The sequence below is a fragment of the Antechinus flavipes genome, chromosome 6 (genome assembly GCF_016432865.1).
Source record: "Antechinus flavipes isolate AdamAnt ecotype Samford, QLD, Australia chromosome 6, AdamAnt_v2, whole genome shotgun sequence".
NCBI lineage: Eukaryota > Metazoa > Chordata > Mammalia > Dasyuromorphia > Dasyuridae > Antechinus > Antechinus flavipes.
Genome location: NC_067403.1, coordinates 145,994,271 through 146,020,513, shown reverse-complemented (window position 1 = coordinate 146,020,513; position 26,243 = coordinate 145,994,271). Strand labels below are relative to the sequence as shown.

Genomic DNA, 26,243 nt, shown 5'->3' with positions numbered 1-26,243 from the left:
AGCCAAAGTGGTAATAAGAGGGGATTTTATATCTCTAATTGCTTACTTGCATAAAATAGAGAAAGAGAAGATCAATGAATTGGGCTTGCAACTAAAAAAATTAGAAAAAGAGGAAATTAGCCCCCCGATACATCACTAACCAAACCAAACTTGAAATTCTAAAAAAAAAGAGAGACTAACAAAATAAAAAGTAAAAACACTATTGAATTAATAAATAAAACTAAGAGTTGGTTTTATGAAAAAACAACAAAATAGATAGAGGCTGAAGCTTGAAGAGACAAAGCACTAACAGCAAGAGCTCTTGGAACCAAAAAGAGAGATGGGCCTCTGTTAAAGCTAACCAGACTCCAGGAAAAGATTCAAGACTTTGAAGGAAAAGATAAAGGATTTGGACTTTAACTCCTTGCTGCATTGGGGGTGATTACTTTGAGCTGAAACTAAGGCTGCCTCCAGAAGCCCCCCAAGAAACCTGCTGCAGGAGAACATTATATTTTAGAGAAGAACATTGCATTTTGGCACCCGAACAGGGCGCCAATAAACAAATTAATCTCAATAGATGCAGAAAAAGCATTTCACAAAATCCAACACCCATTCCTAATAAAAAACACTAGAGATTATAGAAATAAATGGACTTTTCCTTAAATAGTGAGGAGCATCTAATTAAAACCATCAGCAAGCATCATATATAATGGAATAAACTGGAACCATTATCAATAAAATCAGGGATGAAACAAGGTTGTCCAATATTACCATTACTATTCAATATTGTATCAGAAATGCTATGACAATAAGAGATTAAAACGAGATTAAAGGAATTAAAGTAGGAAATGAGGAAATGGAATTATCACTTTTTGCAGATGATATGATGGTATACTCAGAAAACTTCAGAGAATCACCTAAAAAGCTATTAGAAATAATTTACAACTTTAGCAAAGTTGCAGGATACAAAATAAATCCACATAAATCATCGGCATTTTTATACATCACTAACAAAATCCAACAGCAAGAGATATAAAGAGAAATTCCAGTTAAAATAACTGTTGAAATTATAAAATATTTGGAAATCTTATCTGCCAAGGGAAATACAGGAACTATATGTGCAAAACTACAAAACATTTCCCCTACAAATAAAGCCAGATCTAAACAATTGGAAAAATATCAAGTGCTCTTGGATAGGTCGAGCAAATGTAATAAAGAATACAATACAGTCAATAATTATAGCAATCTAGTGTTTGACAAACCCAAAGATACCAGCTTTTGGGAAAAGAATTCACTATTTGCCAAAAACTGCTGGGAAAATTGGAAACTAGTATGGAAGAAACTAGACATTGACCCACATCTAACACTGAATACCAAGATAAGGTCAAAATGGGTTCATTATCTAGACATAAAGTATGTTATTAAATATAAATTAGAAGAACTAGGATAGTTTACCTCTCAGACTTGTGGAGGAGGAAGGAATTTTTTAAACAAACAAACAAACAAAAAAAAAAAAACTAGACCTAATTATTGGTCCCAAAAAACATAATTTTGATTATATTAAGTTTAAAAGTTTTTGTACAAACAAAATTAATGCAGACAAGATTAGAAGGGAAGCAATAAAGTGGGAAAACATTTTACATTCAAAGGTTCTGGTAAAAGCCTCATTTCTAAAATATATACAGAATTGATAAGAAGTTAAGCCATTCTCCAATTGATAAATGTTCAAAGGATAGGAACAAATAATTTTCAGGAGAAATTGAAACTATTTCTAGTCATATGAAAAGGTGCTCCATATCACTACTGATCAGAGAAATGCAAATAAAAACAATTTTGAAATACCACTGCACACCTCACAGACTGGCTAAGATGAAAGGAAAAGATAATGACAAATGTTGGAGGGGATGTAGAAAAACTGGGACACTGATACATTGTTGGTGGAACTATGAATGAATCCAACCATTCTAGAGAGCAATTTGGAACTATATTCAAAAAGTTATCAATGTTTGCATATCCTCTGACCCAGCATTGTTACTACTGGGCTTATATCCCAAAGAGATCTTAAAGGAGGGAAAGGGACCTACATGTGCAAAAATGTTTCCAGCAGCCCTTTTTATAGTGACTAGAAACTGGGAACTCAATGGATGCCCATCAATTGGAGTATGGCTGAATAAATTATGGTATATGATTGTTATGGAATAGTATTGTTCTGAAAGAAACAACAGGATGATTTCAGAGAGGCCTGGAGAGACTTACATGAACTAATGCTAAATGAAATGAGCAGAATCAGGAGATCATTATACATGTCAAAAAGAAGAGTATATGATGATCAATTTTGATAGACATGGCTCTCTTCAACAATGAAATGATTCAAACCACTTCCAATTGTTCACTAATGAAGAGAGCTATTTACACCCAGAGAAACGACCATGGGAACTGAGTGTGGACTACAACATATCATTTTCACTCTCTTATTGTTTGCCTGCATTTTTTGTTTTCCTTCTCAGGTTTTATTCTTTCTAGAGCTGATTTTTCTTGTGCAGCAAGATAACTATATAAATATGTATACATATATTGAATTTAACATATATTTTAACACTTTTAACATATATTGAACTACCAGCCACACAGGGCAGGGGTTTGTGGTAGGAGGAGAAAATTTGGAACAGAATGTTTTGCAAGAGTCAATGTTGAAGAATTACTCATGCATATGTTTTGTAAATAAAAAGGTATAATAAAATAAATTTTAAAAAAAGATCTGTTCCACTTGGGTATAAAGGAAGGAGTTCATCTTATTTGGATTCTCTGTTTCTAGAATGCAGTTACATACTATCTGTCAGTGGACTTCTTCATCTACGGCACAGTTCACAGGTGAAACCCTAGAGCAGTGCAGCCCAAAGTGTGGTACGTGTACCCTCAGGGGTACAGGAAGAGTTTGGTGGAGGTAGCGTTGCACCGGAGTTTGGTGGGGATATGTACTGCACTGTGCTTAGCTGCACCTAATTCTACGTTCTCACGAGTCAAGTCAAGACAATCTTGTGAGGCATGAGATGGTTCCGTGTGACATGGCGTGAATGTACCACACTTCGTTACAGAAACAACTTACTTTGTTAATAGTTAGTGGCTTCTCCAGGTGCCTGTGTGTTTTTAGCTTTTGTACAATTTTTCTTATAGGAAAGGTTTGTTATGTGCTTTAGTAAGTCCTACTGATTTTGATTATTTTATATAGAAGGCTGACATTATTTGTGCTAAGATAATAGATTGTCATAATTTGGTTCCCTAGTTGTTAATTTTAATCTGAGATGCGGCTCCACGTCCAATAGTCTGTTCCTTTTTTTTTTTTTTTTTGACTTAATGTCTACACATGCTGAAAAAGCAACTTTACATAAATATGAAGTTGGAAAAGTCAAGATGTATTTCAGAACTTTTTCTGTTAAAACAGGATACACATGTTGCATTTGTAACCAGAATGATGTTAAAGTACACTCCTTATGTTTATTTTTCAAGAATCCCTCTGAAGCCATTTCCAATAATTGCTCTTCTTCCATATGCAACAAACCTTCTGGCATGGATTTACATTTTATTATGAATAATTTTATTTTTTGTTTATTATTTTGTGTATGTACCAAAAAAAGAAAAAATATATAGTTCGATTGTTATTAAAATACATCCTTTTTTTGACGAGGGGTACTCAGCATTATGAAAATTATGAAGGGGTATCAAAAGTTTGGGAAACACTGCCCTAGAGGAACAGAAAACAAATAAAACCACTAGTCAAGTTCAAAGCAACTGCAACTTTTTTTTGCCTCTTGAATAGCAATATTATAAATGACTGTGCTATTGGATAATATATAAACTATACTTCCTTTCTTTGTGAGGGAGAATTAAACACTCCTATAATAGTGGGACTAAACTATCATCTCAGCATCAAAAAGATCAAAATACTTTTTAGAGGACCCATAGATATTTTGGTCTAATATTTTAATAATTGTATTTATAGTTGGTACTATAACTTTTACTGTTTTGTTATTGATAATAAAGTGATGAATATTTGTGGGGGAAAGGTTGGTTATAATTTTAATTTTATTTAATTTTAATCATTTTATTGATCTTTTTTTTCACATTACCTAAATTCTCTTCTTCTTCAATGAAGAAAGCTATTATTCATGAGTGTAGTAAAATAAAGAAAATTAATAAAAGAACCCTGATAAAAATGAAAAAAAAAAGAATATTACACAGAGAAAGCAAATGATGGTGGGGACAATCTTGATGGTATTCAATGAGTCTTCCTTTTCACCAAAAATTAGAGAAAAGGAGGAAAGAATGTGGAATGATTTCAAAGGTTTCTGAGATTTTTGAATAGAGCAGCAGAAGAAGGGATAGTGAATAGTCTTTATCATCTATGTAAAAATGAGGGGAGATCCTCAGTCAAGAGAAAAGAGGGAAAGGAATGGTGGAGGTAACTTGAAGAGAGAAAAGAATGTTTTATTATAACATCCCTAGTTAAGCACCAGAGGCAACATTTAAACCTAGCTATGACCCATTTAGGGGAAGAAAAGGTTGGCAAAGGAAGCAGGAAGAAGTGACTTAACCAGTAATTTAATTGTTATAGGAACAAAAAAAAAAAAAATCCTAGCAATGCAAATTGACACCTATGTTTCATTTTATATTCTTAAGGGCTGTGTAAGATGCTGAAAAGTTAAGTTACTTGTCCAGGTCACACAGAAAATATGAAACCAAGCCAGGAATTGAACTCATGTCTTCCTGATTCTGAAGCTTATTATCTATCCCATATGCCAGATTGCCTTTCTCTGGGTTTCATTATAAAAACAACATGCAATAATACAGATGCCATTTGAGTGTTCTTCAAATACTTGAAACAATAACTCATTTAAAAATCAATGATTACCATTATATACTTTAACAATAACACTATATTGATTCAGGTTGTGGTCCCTTTAAGAAACTATATTGATTTATTCCTTTCTGATTCCCAAACTCATAATATCAATTCAGGAAGCTAGGACTTTTGATTCACAAATCCTGGTCAAAAGCATCCCTTTGAATTCCAATAGAAGCCCCAGGCTTGCCCCAGCCCCAACTTAGGCTTTCCCAGCCCCCCATAGGATCTGAGACAATTTGGGCTGTCCCAACTCCCATTCTAATGATCTGCTCAGGTTTCCCAACCCCCACCAAGCAAACTCTAGCCCTCACTGAAACCCAATTAGGAGCCAACTTGGGATTCCACCTACAGGCCCCTTTAGCCAAATCTCTCATTATAAAAGAGCCAAACTAAAATCCTCTCTTTGCAGAGGGTCAAAACATGCCAGCACCATGCCTGGCACCCCAAGGACTCTCTATCCCACTGGAATCCTGTTTCCGATGTATCTCTACCTTCACCTACTTCCTTAATTATACTTTAACCTTACTTCCAAATACCCCATGATAAAACTCTTTTATCAATCTAAGTTTTTGGGTCTGTCAATTCCTTTACAGGAGACTTTTGACTAGACCTCATTTAACTTTCCATCCTTGCGCTGAATCCATAGGGATTGCAAGGGAGCTCTATTTGACTCCCTGTACCTCGCACCTGCCACTAGACCTCAATTAAACCTTAATTTCATTTAGGTACCCCAAAGTTAGACCTCATCAATATGATGACCAATTATTGATGAATGTGGCTTTCTTCAACAATGAGATGAACCAAATCAGTTCCATTTGTTCAATAACGCATAGAACCAGCCACACCCAGCGAAAGACTTCTGGGAAATAAGTTTGAACCACTACATAGCATTTCCAATCCCTCTGTTTTTATCCACTTGCATTTTTTATTTCCTTCTCAGGTTAATTTTACCTTATTTCAAAGTCCAATTCTTCTTGTGCAGCAAAATAACTGTATGGATATGTATATATATATGGTATTTAACATATACTTTAACATATTTAAAATGTATTGGTCTATCCGCCATCTGGGGATGGGAGTGGGGGGAAGGAGGGGAAAAATTGGAATAGAAGGTTTTGCAAGGGTCAGTGCTGGAAAATTACCCATGCATATATCTTGTAAATAAAAAGCTATAATAAAAAAAATCAATGATCACTCCCTCTCCCTCTATATACACATAAACAAAGCACTCAGGAAAGAGAGAAAATTAAAGTTAATAAGCATAATATCCTAGAAAACTTTTCTCCTTTTACTTATATAGGTAAAAACAACTATTAACTATATTCTTAACCATCTTTCAAAACCAATTAAGGATAAATTAAAGACTCAATGCTGAAACTACATAAGAAAAGGGCACACACTCATCTAACTATTAAAATTCAGATCTTAGACTGAAAACTCCAAACAACTCAAGTAAAGTTTGGGTAAACTGGAATAACCAACAGAGGTAATTTATTTCCTAAAGTCACTTTACTAATTTTGTTGCAACATCTCTACAACTATCCTAAATACGATACCCTAAACCCAACTAGGCAAAACTGTAGGATCACAATACAAAGGATGATGGAAAGGAATAACAATGTTGTAATTTTAGCATTCAAAAATACATAGTAGAGGTATTAGTGCTCACTACTAGTGAAATCTACTGTATCAGGGTTCAGAAACATCACATTTCTTAGTTAAAGTACACAGGGTTGTTAGAAGCATTAACCTGGATTAATCTCTTTACATTATTTTCTGGAAATATTGAAGGAAGGAAAATGGGAAGAAGGCATCATCTTTTTATGCTAGTTTCAGAAATTTTCCCAGAAGCAAACCTTATATGGTTGTGCCATTTCATGCTCAAATGTTTCCCATCTTACCTAAAATCAAATGCTGATCTATTTTGGGCACATGAAGTCTATGTTTTAGATGCATTCCCACATGCACTGAATTACTGAGTCAATGTGCACATGACATTGAAAACACTAGTTTTTTTGTGGCTGGAAGAGAAGAGAGAGAGAGAAAAATCTTTCTCTGACCCTAGATCTTTATTTTTAAGTGTTTTTTAGTTATTTGCCTTGCAAATGGTATATTTAATTATATGTTCAAGGCCTTTTGCTTTTTAAATTCCAGCCTATGACTCAAGCTTTAAAATAAAATTGTTTTTTGGAAAAATTCAAGATATAAGAATTGTCATGATATAGAAAGAGTAACTCAAGAAATCTGAGCCTTAATTCTATATTCATTGCTGACTTTGTGAATTAAATGAGTCATAGTTTCATCTATAAAAAATAGAGGCTTTGACCTAGTTTTTTTTTTTTAAAGGTAGTTAAGATTCAGATTTTATTCTTTCCTTTTGCCTTCTTGGAAAAAGGAAGCAAAGAAGGAAGTTTTCACTATTTTCATCTGCAATATTAAAAAAAAAAGCCATGTGGTCACAAAAAATTTCTATTCAACTACATGGACTCCCAAGTATACTGATTAGTCAAAAAGTATTCCATTTTTGGTTGACAACTAAAACCAATTTAAAAAAAAATAAACAATCACCAGAATAGTTGCCAATCAGAGGCAGTTGCCAATAGCAGAGCCAGTCAGAGGCTAGCAAACAAAGAGGTTTTCAGGGATCCTGAGTGCTAATTTTGAGTTATTTTCTTTTAGCGTCTGTGACTTTGAGGTTTTCATGAACTGGTTATTTTGTATTGCATCATGAAGAGAATATTAAAAATGGAAAATAATTTGGCAAAACAACTTCTTGGACATTATATTTAGGACAGAGTTTATGTTAACTTGTTCCAGAATATACCTCAACAGTGCATTTGAGTAAATTATTTCACAGTAACTCCTTGCTATTTTCCTTACATGTTCATTAACAGGAATATTTTAATACGTGTTTCTTAGAAATGACTAGAATAAATTAAAGTATCATGGAATTTGAGAGTTGGAAGACATCTTATGAGCCAGCTAGTCCAATATACTGAAAGGGAAGCCCTACTATAATATACCTCAAAGTGGTCATCCAGTCTCCCATCTCACAGTCTCCAAGTAGACCATTCCATTTTTTTTTTTAACAAATGTAATTGTTAGGAAGTTCTTATTGACATCAAGCTTAGGAGGTACTGGTTCTTGGTAAAATGACTTTCAGAAGCTCTGATGGCTATATTTGTTAATTAGAATAGCATCTGTATACTATTTACTGACTAAATTGACATTGTATTCCCTGTTCACAGTGCTTAAGAAGCTTTCTGTACACATCTCTAACGTCTATTAGACTATAAGCTCCTTGAAAGACAGGACGATATAATTTTTGATATTTTTAATCCCAATACCTAGCACAGTTTCTCATTCTTAAAAAAATACCTATTGATTTGAAAATCCTTCCCTTTCTTATCAGGCTCCATTCAGAAGCGATTTCTATTTTAAACCCTCTCTGATTCCCTCAATAATATGAGATTATCTATCTCATATAACTTCTGGCACCTCTCATCTTTTATTGTATTTAAATTATGTATATTTTCTCTTACTCTTTCTTCTTCTATCCAAGGCTTCTTGAAATTCCAAATGAAAGGACTGTCTTATCTCATCTTTATATTTCCAATGCACAGTAAAGTACATTGCAAAGAGAATGTACATACAACTGTTTGTTAAATATAGGTAAATTGAAAATAGTAAGGCATGCAAGCACTTATCCAAGGCATTTTGTCTCACCTGCACTCAAACTCCAAGTTCTATCAACCTAGTCTGAAGACATGACAGATTACTTGCTCCTGAATTTGGCTCTCTTATACCACACTGCATGAAGCTGCCACAAAACAAACAAGCTGGCTAACTGGTATATTATTGTTGGCAAAGGCCCGAAATTTGCTCAAAACCCCTTTACAAATGAAACCCAGCTGCTTAAGCACAATGCCAGATGTCTTCTACAATGTGTGGCTCTGATAGATTAAATTGAGCATAAGAAAGAGATGAAATATTTATGAAAATTAAATTTACAAGATGAATGCCAATAATTTCATTTTTTTAATTAAAGAGGATATTTTATGCTAATGTGTTAAGGTACAATGATAAAAACATTTAGATAGCCACTATGAAGCTTATATTTCAGGTAATATGCTTGGGTTTCATTCAAATCATCTGGTACAAAAATTACTACCAGATATCTGTTCCACAATCATGTACTTAAGAGCTGTAAGAAATCATATACCTTGATAATCATCCTAAACTCTTTTCATTTTATATAAATTTTCATTTGGACAATGAAAAAAATGAATAGGTATCATTTTAAATATAAATTATGGAGTTTGTGCAAACAATCAGCAAGCATTTATTAGAGATTTACTCTCTGCACGGTACATATAGTAATATTATGAAAATCTGAAATATGGAAGGCTAGCTATGGAGAAAAGGTGATTTGTTCAGCCAACAAAATTCAGTTCTGTCTTTCCTTCTTAAGGAATGCTAAAGCTCTATTTGCAGTCTATTGCAAATTCCTGAAGAGCCTCAGCTTAAGAGGCCTAAAATAATAACCACTCTAATGTACTTCCAATGAATTACTGCTCAGTTCCTTCATGAATATTTCACATAAGTGTTAATACTTAACACATAAAAGCTGTATATTACCCACACTTCTTTAATCTCTTTTAAAATATGGACAAGAAAAGTACAGTTCCCTTGTGATGAGATTGGAAAACAATTCACTTGGACATACACTACTGAATCAAATACAGGATTGCGATATATTCCCATAAACACATCAAATGACAAATTCACAAAATTATATTTTATAGTCCTACATGGCAAATTTTCTGTGATTAAAAACAACATGTTCAGAGTTAGAATCTTTCTTTAAAAAATAAAATGAAACTTCATGCTTTGGTCAAGTTACTTTTCATTATGATCATTTCCACAAGTCAAACAACCAGATTGATAATTTTGTGCATAATTTACAAAATAAACCTGGCCTTTGTTCTGCCAAAACAGTGGAGTTGGCATATTTTATACATGAGGGGGGGAAAAGACTAGCTACAAAGACTTTAAGACACTTCATCATATTAAACTCTCATGCTTGGCTGATAGCACATCAATGCAGCACTAACATCACAGAGATTCCGCCATTAGAGTATATGGAGTGCATGTCACAATTGCCATAGTGTTTCCTCATAAGCCAAAATAATTTGGCCAAAATACACAAACTCCCACTAAAATTGGGAAGATGTGAAGATAACTACAGGGACACCATGTACCATTAGATTATGCAGGGCAATAAAAACTAGGAACTGAAGCCAGTGTTCAGTGTGTGCTCATTAGTTTTTTGAGTCCCTCTGTTCTATCATGATGAACATTAATTTCCCCCTGGACTCTAGATGTAGCTGCCAAGATAGTTTCTGAAAGTAAATAGTGAACATTGATCAGATGAGAGAGTTTCATTCTTATATCCTCAAAATTATGGGTGCCTTTGAAAGATATCAAATAGGAATTTTATTTTTTTTAAATGAGAAGCATGGTTTTGTAACCATCTGTATGTTTTCTCTGTTAAACTAGGTGCTGGGTGAGAGAAAAGAAATAGCTTATAAAGATTATATTTTAACAATGCTTTAAGATTTACAGAGTACTTTCCTTGTGCCTATACAATGGTACCAGTAATATTATCCCAAATTTACATAAGAGGAAACAGAGCCTTAAGAAAGATAAAGTGACCTGCCCAGAATTCCAAAGCTAGTTAGTTTCAGAGTTGGCATTTGAACCTGTGTCTTCTAATTCCAGATCTGGCCCTTGCTCCAATTCACTATGACACACAGTCCACTGCACATATAGAATATACAAAAATCTATCTATTTTCTAATTTTAAACTAAGGTCAGCCACAATAAAAGTTTTTCAATTAATTAAGTTTGGGGAATACTGCTTATACTGCCTTAAATTTTTATAGCTTCTATTGTCTTAAATTTCTTCCAAAGAAGCCAGAGTCATCTAGAATTTCAGTTATATTCAAAGTACAACTCAGCGATAACAAAGATGTTTCTTAAAGCCACTGATGATTTTAATTTTAGCACAATGAGTTATACAATAAAAAGAATTACTAATAACTAAACACTCATTAATGTATCAGATAAATGAAACTACAGAGAAAACAGAGAAAAAATGACTGCATGAAAAGTGCTAAGAAGGGAATATGAATGTTGAACCATGGTCTTCCTACCACAGGCAAGACCCCCTTCAACCACACCAAGTTGTGTCTCATTTCTATACCTTTCAATATTAAAGATGCAAATCAAAAGCATCTCCTTAAGTTTTCCTATTCTCTAGAGTACAATGAACCTCTATAACATTATTTTAAAGCTGGAAAAATTAAGATTTAAGAAATTAAAATCATCAATATTGGAATAGAAAATAATGATATTTTAAATCCTATTCATGTTACCCCAAGTATGTTGGTATACTTTAGTCATTGCAATTAAAGTACATCAGATATGTGAGATGATTTAAATAGATTTTAAAATCCCTCAATTTACTTAAAAACTTAATGTGCTTAATTTTAACACCATTCCTACATTTAATTTCAACATACATTAGAGAACTTTCCAAAAACATTCATAGTTTTATACTTGGCAACTCTGTCCAGAAAAGCAAAGCAAAACCAACAAAACAAAAACCTTTTAAAAAGATTGTTTCTATTTTAAACATGTAATCCTTATGTATTGTAAGATGTCATGGATAGTTAAGTTAGAATGAATTTTGTCTGCTTCCAACTCTCATATTCTATGATTTTAGTATCTTTTTTATCTCTGGATAACTTCATATTTCTTCTTTAGATCTAAACTTCACTTAACTCTATACCTATATACACCTATAGCTGTCACCTGTTTTTTAAATATGTCGACTTAGCCAAGAACTCAAACAAATCACTATTCACACTTGTGTGTTATCACCAATTTAATGAAACCATACATATTCTGAACCATCATTTCTATAGGACTAAAGCTGATATCTACAATTTAGCCATTTTTTCCCAGGTAAAGCAGTAAAAAGATTATGTTTCTTACATCTGTGATATTCACCACAAGTTGCAGTAACTGCCAATTAATGGCCAGAGATTCATAGTTGGAAATGCCACATAATAGCAGAGTACAAAACTTCTGAACATATAACCACATTTTAAACAGCTGTGCCTAACGGTTTAGATTTTCTGTCCATTTTGCCATATGGTAACTAGGATCATTTTACACATAAAAATATTACTTTAAAAGGATGTCCTATGATAATATTCTAATTTTCATTTTGAAATCATACACTGAGGCACCTAGTCATTATCCTCAAGTGACAGGGATCTTTATTTTTCCTTTAATTGACAAACATACATTTTTCAGGGTTTCAAAGTGATTTTGAAATATAATAATAATAGAATAAATAGTTAGAAATAAATATCAAATAGAAAACTGGAACAATATTTAAAATGAAAATGAACTTAACTCCTTCAAAGACCCAGAGTTATTTTAATACTATTTTAGGCATTTTTTTTTTAAATTCAGAAACTCAATCCTTTATTTCCTTTTTTCCCTCTTTTTCATGTAATCATCTTGGTTGCGGAAATAAATATTAGAAGCAAGGATAAGAATCTGATTGTAGTGTTGATGTATATCTTTTTTCTATTATAGCAATAATCTCTCAAATCAGCCAACTTAACTTTTCAAACACAACTGCATAGATGTAGTTACAAGAAATTCCTCTTTTTGTTGATGACATGAAAGTAGGATACATCTTATCGGAGAATTCAAACTGTGGCTATTTCTTTTCTCTTAACTTTATATCTCCAGTCAATTTCCTCAGTAGAACAACAAAGAGGAGCTTTATTCTCTGGGTGGGTATCTATCTAGTACTTTTCAACAGAACTGAATTTCCTTTTGAAGAATTAAAACAACATTGATAAGAAACAAAGGAGACTTCTTTGTTGTTTCCATCTTATTTGATACTTCCAAGAATCACATCTGCCTCTCAAAGTAACATTAGATTTGAGGAAGGTAGCAAAAGCTGATTTTTTTTTCTTCAAATAATACACAGATCCATAATTTTCCACCTCCTTTATGAGATATTCAATATTTATTGTGCTTAAATTTGCTTGATTCTTATTACATATTGAGTTTTAAATCAAAAACTTGATTTTAGTAATAAATAGACTAGTAAGTATAAATATATTATTTACATTTAAATGAACAAATTTTAGCACATTCTCTTCACATTTCTGTCCCTTACTTTAATACACCATCAAAATTTTTATCCATTCATTTACATTTACTTATTCTACTGACTTTAGTTAAGGATTCTATTCTTCTAAGTTCTTGCTTTTTTTCACCTTGTGTCATATATATGTACACATACATATATGCTCTCAATTTCTTTGTATTATGGCTATTTACCAAACAATACCATAACATTATTTCACTACATTGATGTAATATGATTTATTTCAAAATTCTTCTATTACTAGAAACTTAAGAGTTTTTATTTTTCAATCGCATAATTTTTCATTGGAAAGATAGCTCAAGATAACTCTTCCCTTTGTCCTCCCAACACTTTCAGGGCATGAAGCCAGCAATGAAACTATCAGGTCCAAAAAACATGATATTTGTGAACTCTCAGAATTCTAAGAAAAACTTTAACAAGTAGACATTTTCACTGGCAGTGAATGAAAGTATCTTCAATCACTAAGTTTCATTGCTTCTAATTATTTTCCCCCCAGTTGGGTAGGTATAAGATACTATCTCAAAATTGTTATAATTTATAACTTTTTAATGATTGGGGACTTAACATTTCTTTTTCAACGGAGTATTAGCAATTTGTATTTTCTTCTTTTGGAAACTGTATTTCCATATCCTTAAATTTTTTATCTGTTGTGCATTGTGACTAGTATAATTTTATTTTTATAATTATAAAATTTAGATATATTTTCTATAGCATTTGTTATAAATATTATTCCAATGTGTTATTAATTCAAAAGTATGCATACAAGTGATTGCTCACAAAAAAGTGACTCATAAAAACTGAAGCAATACTAGCAAATTCTTTAATAAAAGCAAAATTTCAAAGCTTATCCATCTTAGTTACTCAATTTCCGCTTCAAATACAAAATCTTTTTATATTACCTCCAAACCAATAAAGTCCAGAATCTTTAAGTATACATCTCCTTCCTCCAAATACCTAGTGACCTGATATCATATAAGAGATATGGAATAGATATTATCTGAGTTAGTAAAAATCAATGCTCTTGAACTCAAATAGAAATAGATCCCAACAGGCACATATTAATATCATATATATTTTATTATATTTTATATACTTTGTTAAACATTTCTTAATTACATTTTAATCTGGTTCTCCACATAGTTCTACATGGGATTTGGCTTAGAGTTTCATACTTTTGGTTAAAATGATCTAACTAGGGTATTCTTTTTGCTTGAGCTGTTATTCAACATTTAAATGGAACTAAAATATTTACTTGTTCATTCATGTTCCCTCAATTAGAGGATATGATTATTCCATTACAATGTCATAAGATATTTTCTATTTTTTTCTTCAGGATACTGAAGATACTATAAGAATCTGAATTTAATCAAACTTTTAAAAACAAACAAACATCAAATTCTTAAGGATTTATTTCTTACATAATTTTCCTAAATCTTTGTATCAAAAGGTAAAATTGGGAATTGGGAATTACAGTTTATGAATTTCATTCTGTTAATCTAGTTTTGTCACCTCCTTATTGTGTGTTTTGTGGCCAATAAATAATATTTCTGTGTTTCACATTTCTATGTATCAAAAAAAGATTTATGTATTTACCCAAACAGGGTAGAGATTCACCCAAAATGACCAGAATTAACTTTTCACAATATCTCACCAATATTCATAACATAGCAGATGTTAAATTAATGTTCTGTCATTCTAATAATTAAGTTTAGTTAAATTCATCTATAGAAAACTGTTTTTGCTTTTAACTTTGGCAAAATACTTAATCTGTAAGCCCTCTAAAAATAGAAAAGTATATAAACCTTTCTGAAATATGAAATGATTGCACTTTTACATTTAACTTTTCAAAAATATGAGAATGTCTGAGCTGTTATCTCAGATCAGAAATAAAACAATGCAAGTGTTTTTGGAGAAAAACTGATACCAATAGGATGGTTACTGGAGGCAATTTCAAGAACTCAAAAGCCACGTATACCAACTTGCTCAAGCCCATGGAAAATAAATAAACTAGCATAAACTTACAGGGGATAGTCAGAATCAGTCACAAGAAAAGAAAACACTGGCTATAGATTCAAATAATCTGGGTTCAAATCCTCCTTCTGTTGTTGATTATCTATACAATCTTATTCAAGTCCCATAATCTTGTTCTTTGGTTCCTTGAACTATAAAATGAAGAATGAACTACAAGACAGATAAAGATTTGTTCCAGCTCAAAATTTATAATCCTATGAACCACTCATGACTTTTCCTAGAAAATAAATTCCTCTACTAAAACATGTTTGAAGAATTGTTCTATTTAGTGATCTGCTCACATCTTAACAGAGCTACATTGACATTTTTTCAAAAAATATGAAGAAAATAAATAATATTAGTACTCTCTCTCTTCAAAGCAATTATGACTAATAACTCCAAATTAGAGAGCTCAGAATAATTGTGAATATTTATGTATAACTAAAGTACTTTCAAAATATTCATTCATTTATTTAATTTGAATTCATTTACTGAATTTCATGCAATCATTTGAACAAAAATCTTCCAAGTAATGTACCTCAGATATTATTATCACAAATTTATAGATGAGGAAATTGAAGCTCAGATGTTTGGTAACTTTCCCAGGAATGGCCAGAAGGTTCATAACATGAGAGGCATATAGATGGAGTGAAAAGAATACTACAATCGAAACCAGAGGACCTGGGTTGAATATCCAATTCTATGTGAATTTGGGCAAACCATAACTGCTTTGGGCTATTTACCAGTAATCTATAAAATGAGGGTTATTGGATGAGGTAATCTCCAAGATTCACTCTTACATAATTCCCATGATTCTAAGTGAGATGTGAAGCCAGGGCTTTCTCAGCACCAAAACTAATATTTGATACATTTTGTTATTAATTGCTCTCAGGAAGCAACTAACATTCTATTTATTGACACCAGACAATAATTGCAACGTGAGATGGCTTTAAGTTGGTAAGCAAAATGTGATGATATTAAATAAATTTACTACAAAGAATATGAGGGAAATGGAATCCTGTGGGAAGAATACTGGCATTGGAATCAGAAGGGCCTAATGTCCTATTCCAGTTCTTCCACTACTCTTGTAACCTCAGGGAGATTTTTTCAAGCCTCAGTTTCTTCACCTGTGAAATAAATTCATGAGACAAAATGATCTCAATCTATTGTGTTTTTCAAGTGTTGTTTTAAATACTCAAACTCTGTGTTCACAATATTCTAGCACATGGAGGTGATTGGTGATGAACCCAAATTTTCAGAGAATATTTACTTTTCGATAATGAGACTCTTGGTTAGCTTCGAATCCTACCTTAACTGCACCTGATCAGGGAATTTAAAGATATTTTCATTTTAATAAAATTTAAAAAGTTAAACATGTGAGAAATATGTCACAATGATTGCTAAAAATGATTTTTTAAAAACTTATTTGAAATTTGAGCGTAGGAATATAATAAAGATGACAACACTACCTAAACTAATCTATTTATTTAGTGCTGTGCCAATCAAACTCCCAAGAAACTATTTTACTGACCTAGAAAAAATAAAACAAAAATGATATGGAAGAACAAAAGGTCAAGAATTTCAAGAAAACTAATAAAAAAAATTAAATGAAGGTGGCCTAGCTGTACCAGATCAAAAACTATATTATAAAGCAGCAGTCATTAAAACCATTTGGTATTGGCTAAGAAATGGACTAGTTGATAAGTGGAATAGGTTAGGTTCACAGGACAAAATAGTCAATAACAATACCAATCTTATGTTTGGGAAAGCCAAAGACCACAGCTTTTGGGATAAGTATTCACTATTTGACAAAAACTGCTGGGAAAATTGGAAACTAGTATGGAAGAAAGTAGGCATTGACCCACATCTAACACCATATACCAAGATAAGGTCAAAACGGATTCATGATCTAGGCATAATGAATGATATTATAAATAAATTAGAAGAACATAGGATAGTTTACCTCTCAGACTTGTGGAGGAGGAAGGAATTTGAAATTTGTGACCAAAGAAGAACTAGAGATCATTTTGGAAAAAAACTGACACCAATAGATATCACAAAATAGATAACTTTGATCATATTAAATTAAAAAGTTTTTGTACAAACAAAACTAATACAGACAAGATTAGAAGGGAAACAATAAACTGGGAAAACATTTTTACATTCAAAGGTACTGATAAAGGTCTCATTTCTAAAATATATACAGATGACTCAAATTTATAAGAAATCAAGCCATTGTCCAATTGATAAATGGCTAAAGGATAGGAACAGACAATTTTCAGAGGAAGAAAATGAAACTATTTCTAATCATATGAAAATGTGCTCCAAATCACTACTGATCAGAGTAATGCAAATAAAGCCAACTCTGAAATACTACTACACACTTCTCAGATTGGGTAAGATGACAGGAAAAAATAATGACGAATGTTGGAGGGGTGAGAAAACTGGGACACTGATATGTTGGAATACATGGGAGCCACCTGACAGGGGCTGCTGCAGACCCAACCCAGAATGCATCTCCTCTTGTGAGAGGATGATACAAGGAGACTCAGAGGCAGTTGCTGTTCTCTGACCTCTCTAACGGAGAGGCTGTTGTATTGTCTGACCTCTCTCCTCTTCCTTCTGTCTCCAATTTATCTCATTCCCAGTCCACAACACCTGTGTCAGCAAAGGCTGCCTTGCAACTCCTTCAGATGTAATGATCCACAGGTGTGGAGGCTCTAGGAGAACTGACCTGTCCCTTAACACTGATACATTATTGGTGGAATTTTGAACGAAATCAACCATTCTGAAGAGCAATTTGGAACTATGCTCAAAAAAGTTATCAATCTCTGTATAACTTTGACCCAGCAGTATTACTACTGGGCTTATATCCCAAAGAGATCTCAAAGGAGGGAAAGGGACCAACATATGAAAAATGTTTGCAGGAGCCCTTTTTGTAGTGGCTAGAAACTGGAAACTCAATGAATGCCCATCAATTGGAGAATGGCTGAATAAAGTATGGTATATGAATGTTATGGAATATTATTGTTCTGTAAGAAATGACCAATGGGATGATTTCAGAGAAGCTTGGAGAGACTTACATGAACTGATGCTAAGTGAAACAAGCAGAACAGGTAATCATTGTATATGTCAACAACAATACAATGATCAATTCTGATGGATGTGGCTGTCTTCAACAATGAATTGATTCAGACCAGTTCCAATTTTTCAGTAATGAAGAGAGCCATCTACACACAGAGAAAGGACTGTGGGAACTGAGTGTGGACTACAACATGGCATTTTCACTCTTTCTGTTGTTGTTTTCCTTCTCAGGTTTTTTTTTTCTTTCTAGATCTGTGCAGCAAGATAACTGTATGGATATGTATAAATATTTTGGATTTAACATGTATTGAACTATCTGCCATCAAGGGGAGGGGGGGAAGAGGGAAGAAAAGGAAAATCTGGAACAGAAGATTTTGCAAAGGTCACTGTTGAAAAATTACCTATGCATGTGTTTTGTAAATAAAAAGCTTTGAGAGAGAGAGAGAGAGAAAAAGAGAGAGAGAGACAGAGAGAGAGAGAGAGAGACAGAGAGAGAGAGAGAGAAAGAGAGAGAGACAGAGAAAGAGACACACAGAGAGAAACCTAAAAAAAAAGAAAGAAAGAAAAGAAATTTGAGCCTAAGTGCTATCTTTTGGAAAATAATCAATAGGTAACTAACTGATGATTAGTTTGGTCACTAAAAGAGTAATGTGAGCATTTCCCATTCAAAGTATAATTCCTGAACTAGAAAATTATGCTTATCTCCTCAACAAAGACTGACTTTTAAATTTCTAGAAAAGCTCTGAAAAAAAAAAAAAAACCTTACAAATTAGTTAGAAACAAATGTCAGTTGGTAATACACATTTTTTTCTTATGAATAGTAGAATTGAGGAGGCTCTTTAAATATACTTGTATGTACTACACATGCAATTGTACTATCAATGAATTCCAGTCTTGCTCTATAGACCCCCCTCATTTACTGCTGGCCTCAATTATATAAAGCCACTGTGTCTACTTCTCCCCACTCCCTTATTGCATGCATTTATCGCAGATTTCTGTACATGTAGTTTACCACAGTAAATTAGTTTTCTTTGAAACTGAAAAATCTGTAACTTATTCTTAAAATATAACTCACTAAAGGTAAAAGATAATCTTTTCTTGCTTCAATTGACTTGACATAAACACACTTCAGCTAAAATAGACGGTTAAGCTTTACTTACTCTTCAGGTTGGATGAAGATTAGATAATTATGGTGAATGTAAATTACAATCAAAACAACTGTAAAATTACATGATTAAAAACTCATTAACATGAATATACTAAAAAATGCAGTATAAAACTATGTTAAATCAAAATCATCTAAAATTTTCAAAATATTTGAATTGTTTTCCATATACATCAAATCAATACTCAAGGCACTGAAGCAGATTTTTTTTTAATTGCTAGGGGAAACTTCAAGTTTCCCTTCTCTAAAAATCTCTTTAAAGTTCTTCTAGGAAAGGCTACTTGGAAAGTTCTTTTCTACTACACAAAGTAGTAAAAATACATCACTGCTGCAGCAGCAGGGGGCTGAAAACTGGGCACATCTGAACTTCTGTCCTGAACTTTCCCTTTCAAGCTAAAAAATCCCTCAGCAACCGGGCAAGCTACAACACAGTACACTTGTTCTTCTTACCCCGTGTGTGCATGCACAGCAGAACGAGCAAAGAAAAATGAATGTGAAGCTGCCAGGTTGGGTCTTCCAGCCACCCCATTGCAGCAGAAGAGCAGGAGTCCTGCTTCCTTGCAGGCTAAGCCGCCTGCCCGTTGGCTGCCTTGCCTGATTTTCACTGATCTTCCTTTGCTGCTGCTACTCTTGTCAGATCTTCGGGCTGGCTAGCCTGCCAGCAAGCCTGAGAGGAGAACGGGAAAGACAAGCCTGTTACAAACTGGTTCTGTCACCACCTAGACCTCAATGGATCACCTCGTGAGGAAGATGACAAAAGCACAGTAAGGACCCCAAGCTGGAGCAAATTCCCCAGAAAAGAGGACAGGCTGGCTGCCCCATGCAGAGCTATAGACACTGGAAACTTCAGTCTGGCAGGGATTTAACCAGAGTTTAACTGCTTCTTCAGCTTCTGTACTGGAAACATCCCGTCTACCCCTCCCCCAATCTTTCATGTAGCTCATTTAGCACATGTAAGGGACCTAACCATGACCACCTTCCCACTCCAAGCTGCAGAAAAAAAAAGCCTAGAAATGCTCTCCTTTTAAAAGGTTCATTGGATACATTGGAATCAAAGTTTTGAACTTTGATTCCAGGAAGAGAAATGGAAAAATTTTGAGGAAAAAATGCTTCCTTACTCCAAATAACAAAAATACCATTGGTAGCTATTCTTTCAAGATAAAGACCTTTTTTGTCTTAGATAACAGATTTTTTTCTTACCCTCCCCCTTCACACAAACACACCTGGGAATATTTAAATGAAGGAGCCAATGCTTTCAAAACTGAATAGTAACTGAAGAAAATTTTTGGTACTTTTAAATAATAAATTAATTTACCTGGGAACTTTCTTTTTTCTAGACATAGTAAATAACTATATTTTGATACTCATTTTAGTTGGAAAACAGTACATTCAGTCACCTAAATTTAATGGTCTAAACTACAATATGTTTTTATCTTGAAAATGCAATTGTGATTAAAATTTAAAATTATCTAATGACATCTTCATATAATTTTATTTTAAATAACATTTGAAGAAATTTTAAATCTATTTAAAAATTCTAAACTTTGCAAATGTCATTTCATTTTCATTCTTTTATTGGGCGCTGTCAATAATTGAAGCCCAACAAGAAATAGAAATAAAATTCAGTCCTACCATAGACAGACAAATAGACATTATTATCAGCAAATTTAATTATTCCTTGGGAAAATATTTATACATACAAAAAAAGTCATACTGCAATTAGTAAATGTTCAATATTTATTTTATATGTTTATAGTTCATTTGCTTGAAATTTATCACCCCACCACTACACCAACCCAGCTAAATAAATTAATAAATCTATTCTGTTGAACTCAACAGTATAATTTCTTAAACGTGATTTTTATAACTGGCACATCATCTTAACATTCTCAATTTATACTCCCAATATATATTTAATATATATTTAATTAAAATAAAATGTTCATAAATCAACCAAGAAATCTATCATTAATAAATTCTAGCTTAAAGACACCACATTTCATTTTACATATGATAGAACCTTCTAGAAAAAAAAATAGGAGAAAAGATTCTTTAATTAATTGTGTTTTATCAGTTTGTTTTCTGGCTAGGAAGCTGTTAAAGCAGTTGTAAAAGAATGGGGAGATGGAGTAAAAAATTCAAATTGCATTTGAAAAGAGAAAAGATTGATAAGATGTCTACCTAACAACTCAAGCCTATCTGTGACTACAAGGCCAAATGAGTAGAAAGGAATTAATGCAGGCAAAACAAATGGAACTGAAATTGACCCAGAAGTAAGAATAAGTTTTGTACAAATGTTGAAGGAAGAAAGTGCCCTAAAAGGAGTGGGGTAGTAGTAGCAGGGCAAAGTTTTGAATAATTTGAATGATTTGAGATTACATGACTTGACCAGTGTCACACAGCTAGTACTTGTGGAAAGGACCATGATATGGTAAATATTTAAGAGAGTGAAAAGCAGCTTAACTTTGGCAAATAGTTGAAATTATTATTATATATTACTATAATTGTACATGACTGAAAAAATAACTGAAGTACAACAATGGACATTTCAAAAAAAGTCCCCAAGACTTTTTAAATTCACCCCTCCAAAAGAATTCTTTATATTCCTTCCCAAATCTGTAATTCTTGCAAATTTATCTATTATTGTTCAAGGAACCACCATTCTAGTCATACATTTTTGACCACTTTACTGTCATTTATCCCCAACTCTACTTCATACAGTCAATCAACTATCAGATTTTGCGCAGTCTAGTATCACTGTCTCTCTCATTTGTCCCTTACACTCAATTCACACAAAACCTACTCAATATGGTGTTTAGGCCCTCATCACATTTAATGTAGGCTGTTTATTGCAATTGGCTCTAACTTTTTCAAAGCTCTCTGATCTTCAATTCATCATCCACATCACTGACAAAATGATATTCTCAAAGCTCAAAATGGACTATTAAAAAAGAAAAAAAAAAAAAAAAAGGTTGGGCAGCTCTCAATTTTCCCTAACATAAAATACCCAGTCCTTTGGCATTTAAAATTCTTCACAAACTAAATCAAACTTATTATTTGAATCTTATTACATACTGCTCTATTTCACAAATTTCATGGTGTATGCAAATTCACCTGTTCCAATTTCTCTGTCTTTGAATAGGTTCTCCATCCCTGAAGTGCCCTCTCCCCTCATCTCAGCCTCTTAGAATTCTTACTTTGCTTCAAAGTTCAATTCTTGCAACACTTTCTACATAAAACATTTCCTGATCCCTCTCAATCACTAGCCACACACCCACACCCACATGCCATTTTTACAAAATGAAACCTATGAGTTCATTGGTGTTGATGGTTGTGTGTGTATATGTACTCACACGCACATGTGTGTGTATATAAGAGAGGAAGAGACAAACATCTTTAGATGCTTCCCTTTGGAGAAAAACCTTAAGTTCTAGAAAGTAAAGTACAGATGATCATACATTTAGAGCTAGAATCAGTCTATATCCTCATTTTGTAATTTAGGGAATGTAAGCACTAAGCAATTAAGTGACTTGCCCAGGATTACAAAGCCAATGTCTAATATATTTGAATCCACCTTTTCTTGACTATAAATGTAATGTTCTTTCCACAATACCATACAGTTATAGTGACTTGATCAGGATCACAGATACAATATATGGCAGAAGTGAAACTTAAAGGTAGTACTTTCTGACTTCAAGGTTAGCTCTTCAGCTACAAGACCAGTAAGCTCACTTTCTCATTTCCCCTCCCAATCAATTTCTCTGTTTCTCTATCTCTGACTCTGTCTTTAACTCTCTCACACATACACATCCATGTAAAAATAATAATAGGGCAGTTAGGAAGTAGGTAGAGTACATTAAAATTAAAATAAATACAATATCATAAACAATAACCAGAGATGCAAGTTAGGAGGTTATTCTTGCTCTTCAGTTATTAGTTATGTCTGGCCTTTCATGACTTAGGGGGAAAATATTGTCCATGGGGTTTTCTTGACAAAGGTACCGAAGTGGTTTGTTATTTCCTTCTCCAGTGAATCATAGCAAACAGAGATTACATGACCAGGGTCACACAACTATTACTTGTCTGATGCTAAATTTGAATTCAGGTTTTCCTGAATCTAATTAGGAGAATATTTAGTGTTGAATGAATAAATCTCAGGAATCCTTCAGAATACACTTCACAAAGAAGTTCAAAGAAAAACACTATGTATGAATTATCATTTATGATACACACACACAATACATGTGTAAAAGTAAGCATAGAATATACACATATAATTATGTGTGTTGTATGCCAGAACTTTTAGTGCAGTTTTAACCTTTAATGCTAAAGAGACTATTGAAAAACAGCATACACACACATATGTGCATGTAGCATACACACATACACCTCCTCACATGCACATTTTATCTCTGACAGAACTCGATTCATCTTTTAATTATATCCTCTCAAAAAGCTTTCCTAAATAGGTGCTATTATAATAAATGCTTACTGATGTAGTATAGATTATAAATTACATTATAATACTGTTCTCAAAATTACCTTGTGACATAGGCAATAATAGTATTATTTCACCTGGTAATATCATTAAATTCCATAGTTTCAATCATCATTTCTATGCTTATAATTTTCAGATCTATTTATCTATCGGTCAAAATTTTTCCTGACTGTAGACTTAATCTCCAAAAACCTAAAAAAAATCTCCAACTGAATAATCTGTATATACTGTATAATCTGTATAAACTCAATATGTCCTGGAACCAAATTCATTATTTTTCACCCCAAAGTCTACTACTTTACTTAAAATTTTTATTTCTCAGTTTCACAATGTACATGTCATGTTCAATTCCTTACTCTTACCTCCCATATCTAATTTGTTGCCAAGGCCTGTTGATTTTATCATTGCACTCTCCCTTCTTTCCTCTCATTATCTTACCTCTACCAACTGCAGGAGCCTGCTGACTGGCCCCTGCCACAATCCATCCTCCATTCAGGTATAGAATTAACTTTTTAAAGCTCAGATCAAGATATGTCCTTATCACCTGGTCAAATACAAAATTCACCGGCATTCAAAGCTCTTCACAACCTGACCTCTTCCTATATTTTCAGTACTTTTCCACCTTACATTGTTCATATATTCTGTGATCTAGTAACACTGGTCTCTTTGCTATTATATGAACAAAACACAATATCTTCACATTCTAGATATTTTCACTGGCTATCCTTTATATCTAGAATACTTTCACTTCTAAATTCAGTTTCCAGGCTTTCTCCAATTCTCAAATCTTCTGAAAGAAGCTTTTCCTGATCTTCTTAATATTAATTTTTTTCTATATTGCTTATTCCCAATATATTCTCTTTGGACTTTCTTTGTACAGAGTATAATAATAGACTAAGAGCCCCTTCAGAGCATGGGACTGTCTTTTAACTTTCTTTGTATGACCAAAATTTCCCACATTGGCTGATATATAGTAGCCTCTTAATTCTTATTGACTGAAGATTATCTCCATTTTAGAAATTAAATTTTTAAAGCTAGAGTATCAGAGATGTTAAGTGTTTTGCCCAGGTTCATATAAGTAGAGCTTGATCTGAAACAGCAAATAAGTTCTTTCTTGATTCCAAATCCAGCACTGTTTTCCAGACTGGAAATTTGGAGGAAATAATAAGGTTATGGAACATCTTTCATTCAACAACTTTCATTCAGCTGACATATAGTAAATGTCGAAAGATCTTTAACAAGGCAGATGACATGGTAGTATTTCAGTAACATTATCTGGCAAGAGTTTCCAGAATACTTCTATATGAGTCATTGATACCCACTAGAAGCAGAAAAAATAAGAGAACATTTCCAAGTAATTAACTACTTAGTTATCTCGAGACACTGATTTAAAAAAAAAATCTTGAGGAAATCAAAGCCTATCTTACATCTTTCCCTTTCAAAACTATTACCAAATCAAAGTAGAGCATCATCTTGAAAATAGGTGTTTTGGCTTACAAGAGGCAGAACCAAGGTGGCAGATTAGAGGAAAATCTCTAAATATTCCCTTGAACCAATTTTACAAAATGCCTCAAATCAAATTCTGGAAGGCAGAGGCAACAAAAGGTAAGATATTTTCCCAGCCAACTTAGGAGGTTAAGTAGGAAAAGTCTTTGTCACTGAGGTGAGGATTAGCTCAGAGCCTATATGTTTGCAACCCCAGCTGTGAGCATTAGAGGCAATAACAGCAGCAAGAGCTTCAAGAGCTCTCAATATAGATGGCAAGGGGTTTTGGCAACTGGTCAGGAGAGATTGAAGTGAACCCATGTGTTAGCACTTGGGTCCAGGATCTGGCACTGTTAAGCGACTGTGCTCCCTATATCTATTTCCAAGGCAAAGCAAAGAGCTTGGAGTCATAAAGTATAAGGGTCTTGAGAAACAGTATCTCTTTTGGACCCAAGAGAAGAAGGGCTGTGTAAAACAATGTCATTTGTGCCTGCAAAGGATCAGGGACACTTGGGGTTAAGGACATCAGAGAGAAGTGATATCACTTCCTGAAAGCAAACCCCCAGAACTAACTCAGAAAAGAGCAATGAAAAAAAAAAAAAAAAAACAACGCTGAAATTTGGGACAGTGCCCTAGTACCACTCCTACTTATGGAATTGAAACCAACTTTTAAAATTCAAAAGATTTTTAAAAAATAGGCTGGAAAAATGAACAAACAACACACACACACACACACACACAACCTGATCAAGTAGCTACTACAGTGATAGAAAATATAAACTCAAACTTAGAATGTTAAATGTAATCTTTTAAGGCCACATAATATAATGAAATTATATTAATAACTAGTCATGAAAGCACA

At 33.1% G+C, this 26,243-nt stretch overlaps 1 protein-coding gene across 1 annotated transcript in view; it reads right to left on the bottom strand.

The window, feature by feature from the left end:
- BMPR1B (bone morphogenetic protein receptor type 1B) overlaps positions 1-26,243 on the bottom strand; it is a 211,343-nt gene that overhangs the window by 128,318 nt on the left and 56,782 nt on the right. The window contains exon 2 of the mRNA XM_051967073.1: positions 19,849-20,065. Within this exon, the coding sequence (XP_051823033.1) occupies positions 19,849-19,927 (79 nt within the window). The 5' untranslated portion in view covers positions 19,928-20,065. The remainder of the gene's footprint in view (positions 1-19,848; positions 20,066-26,243) is intronic.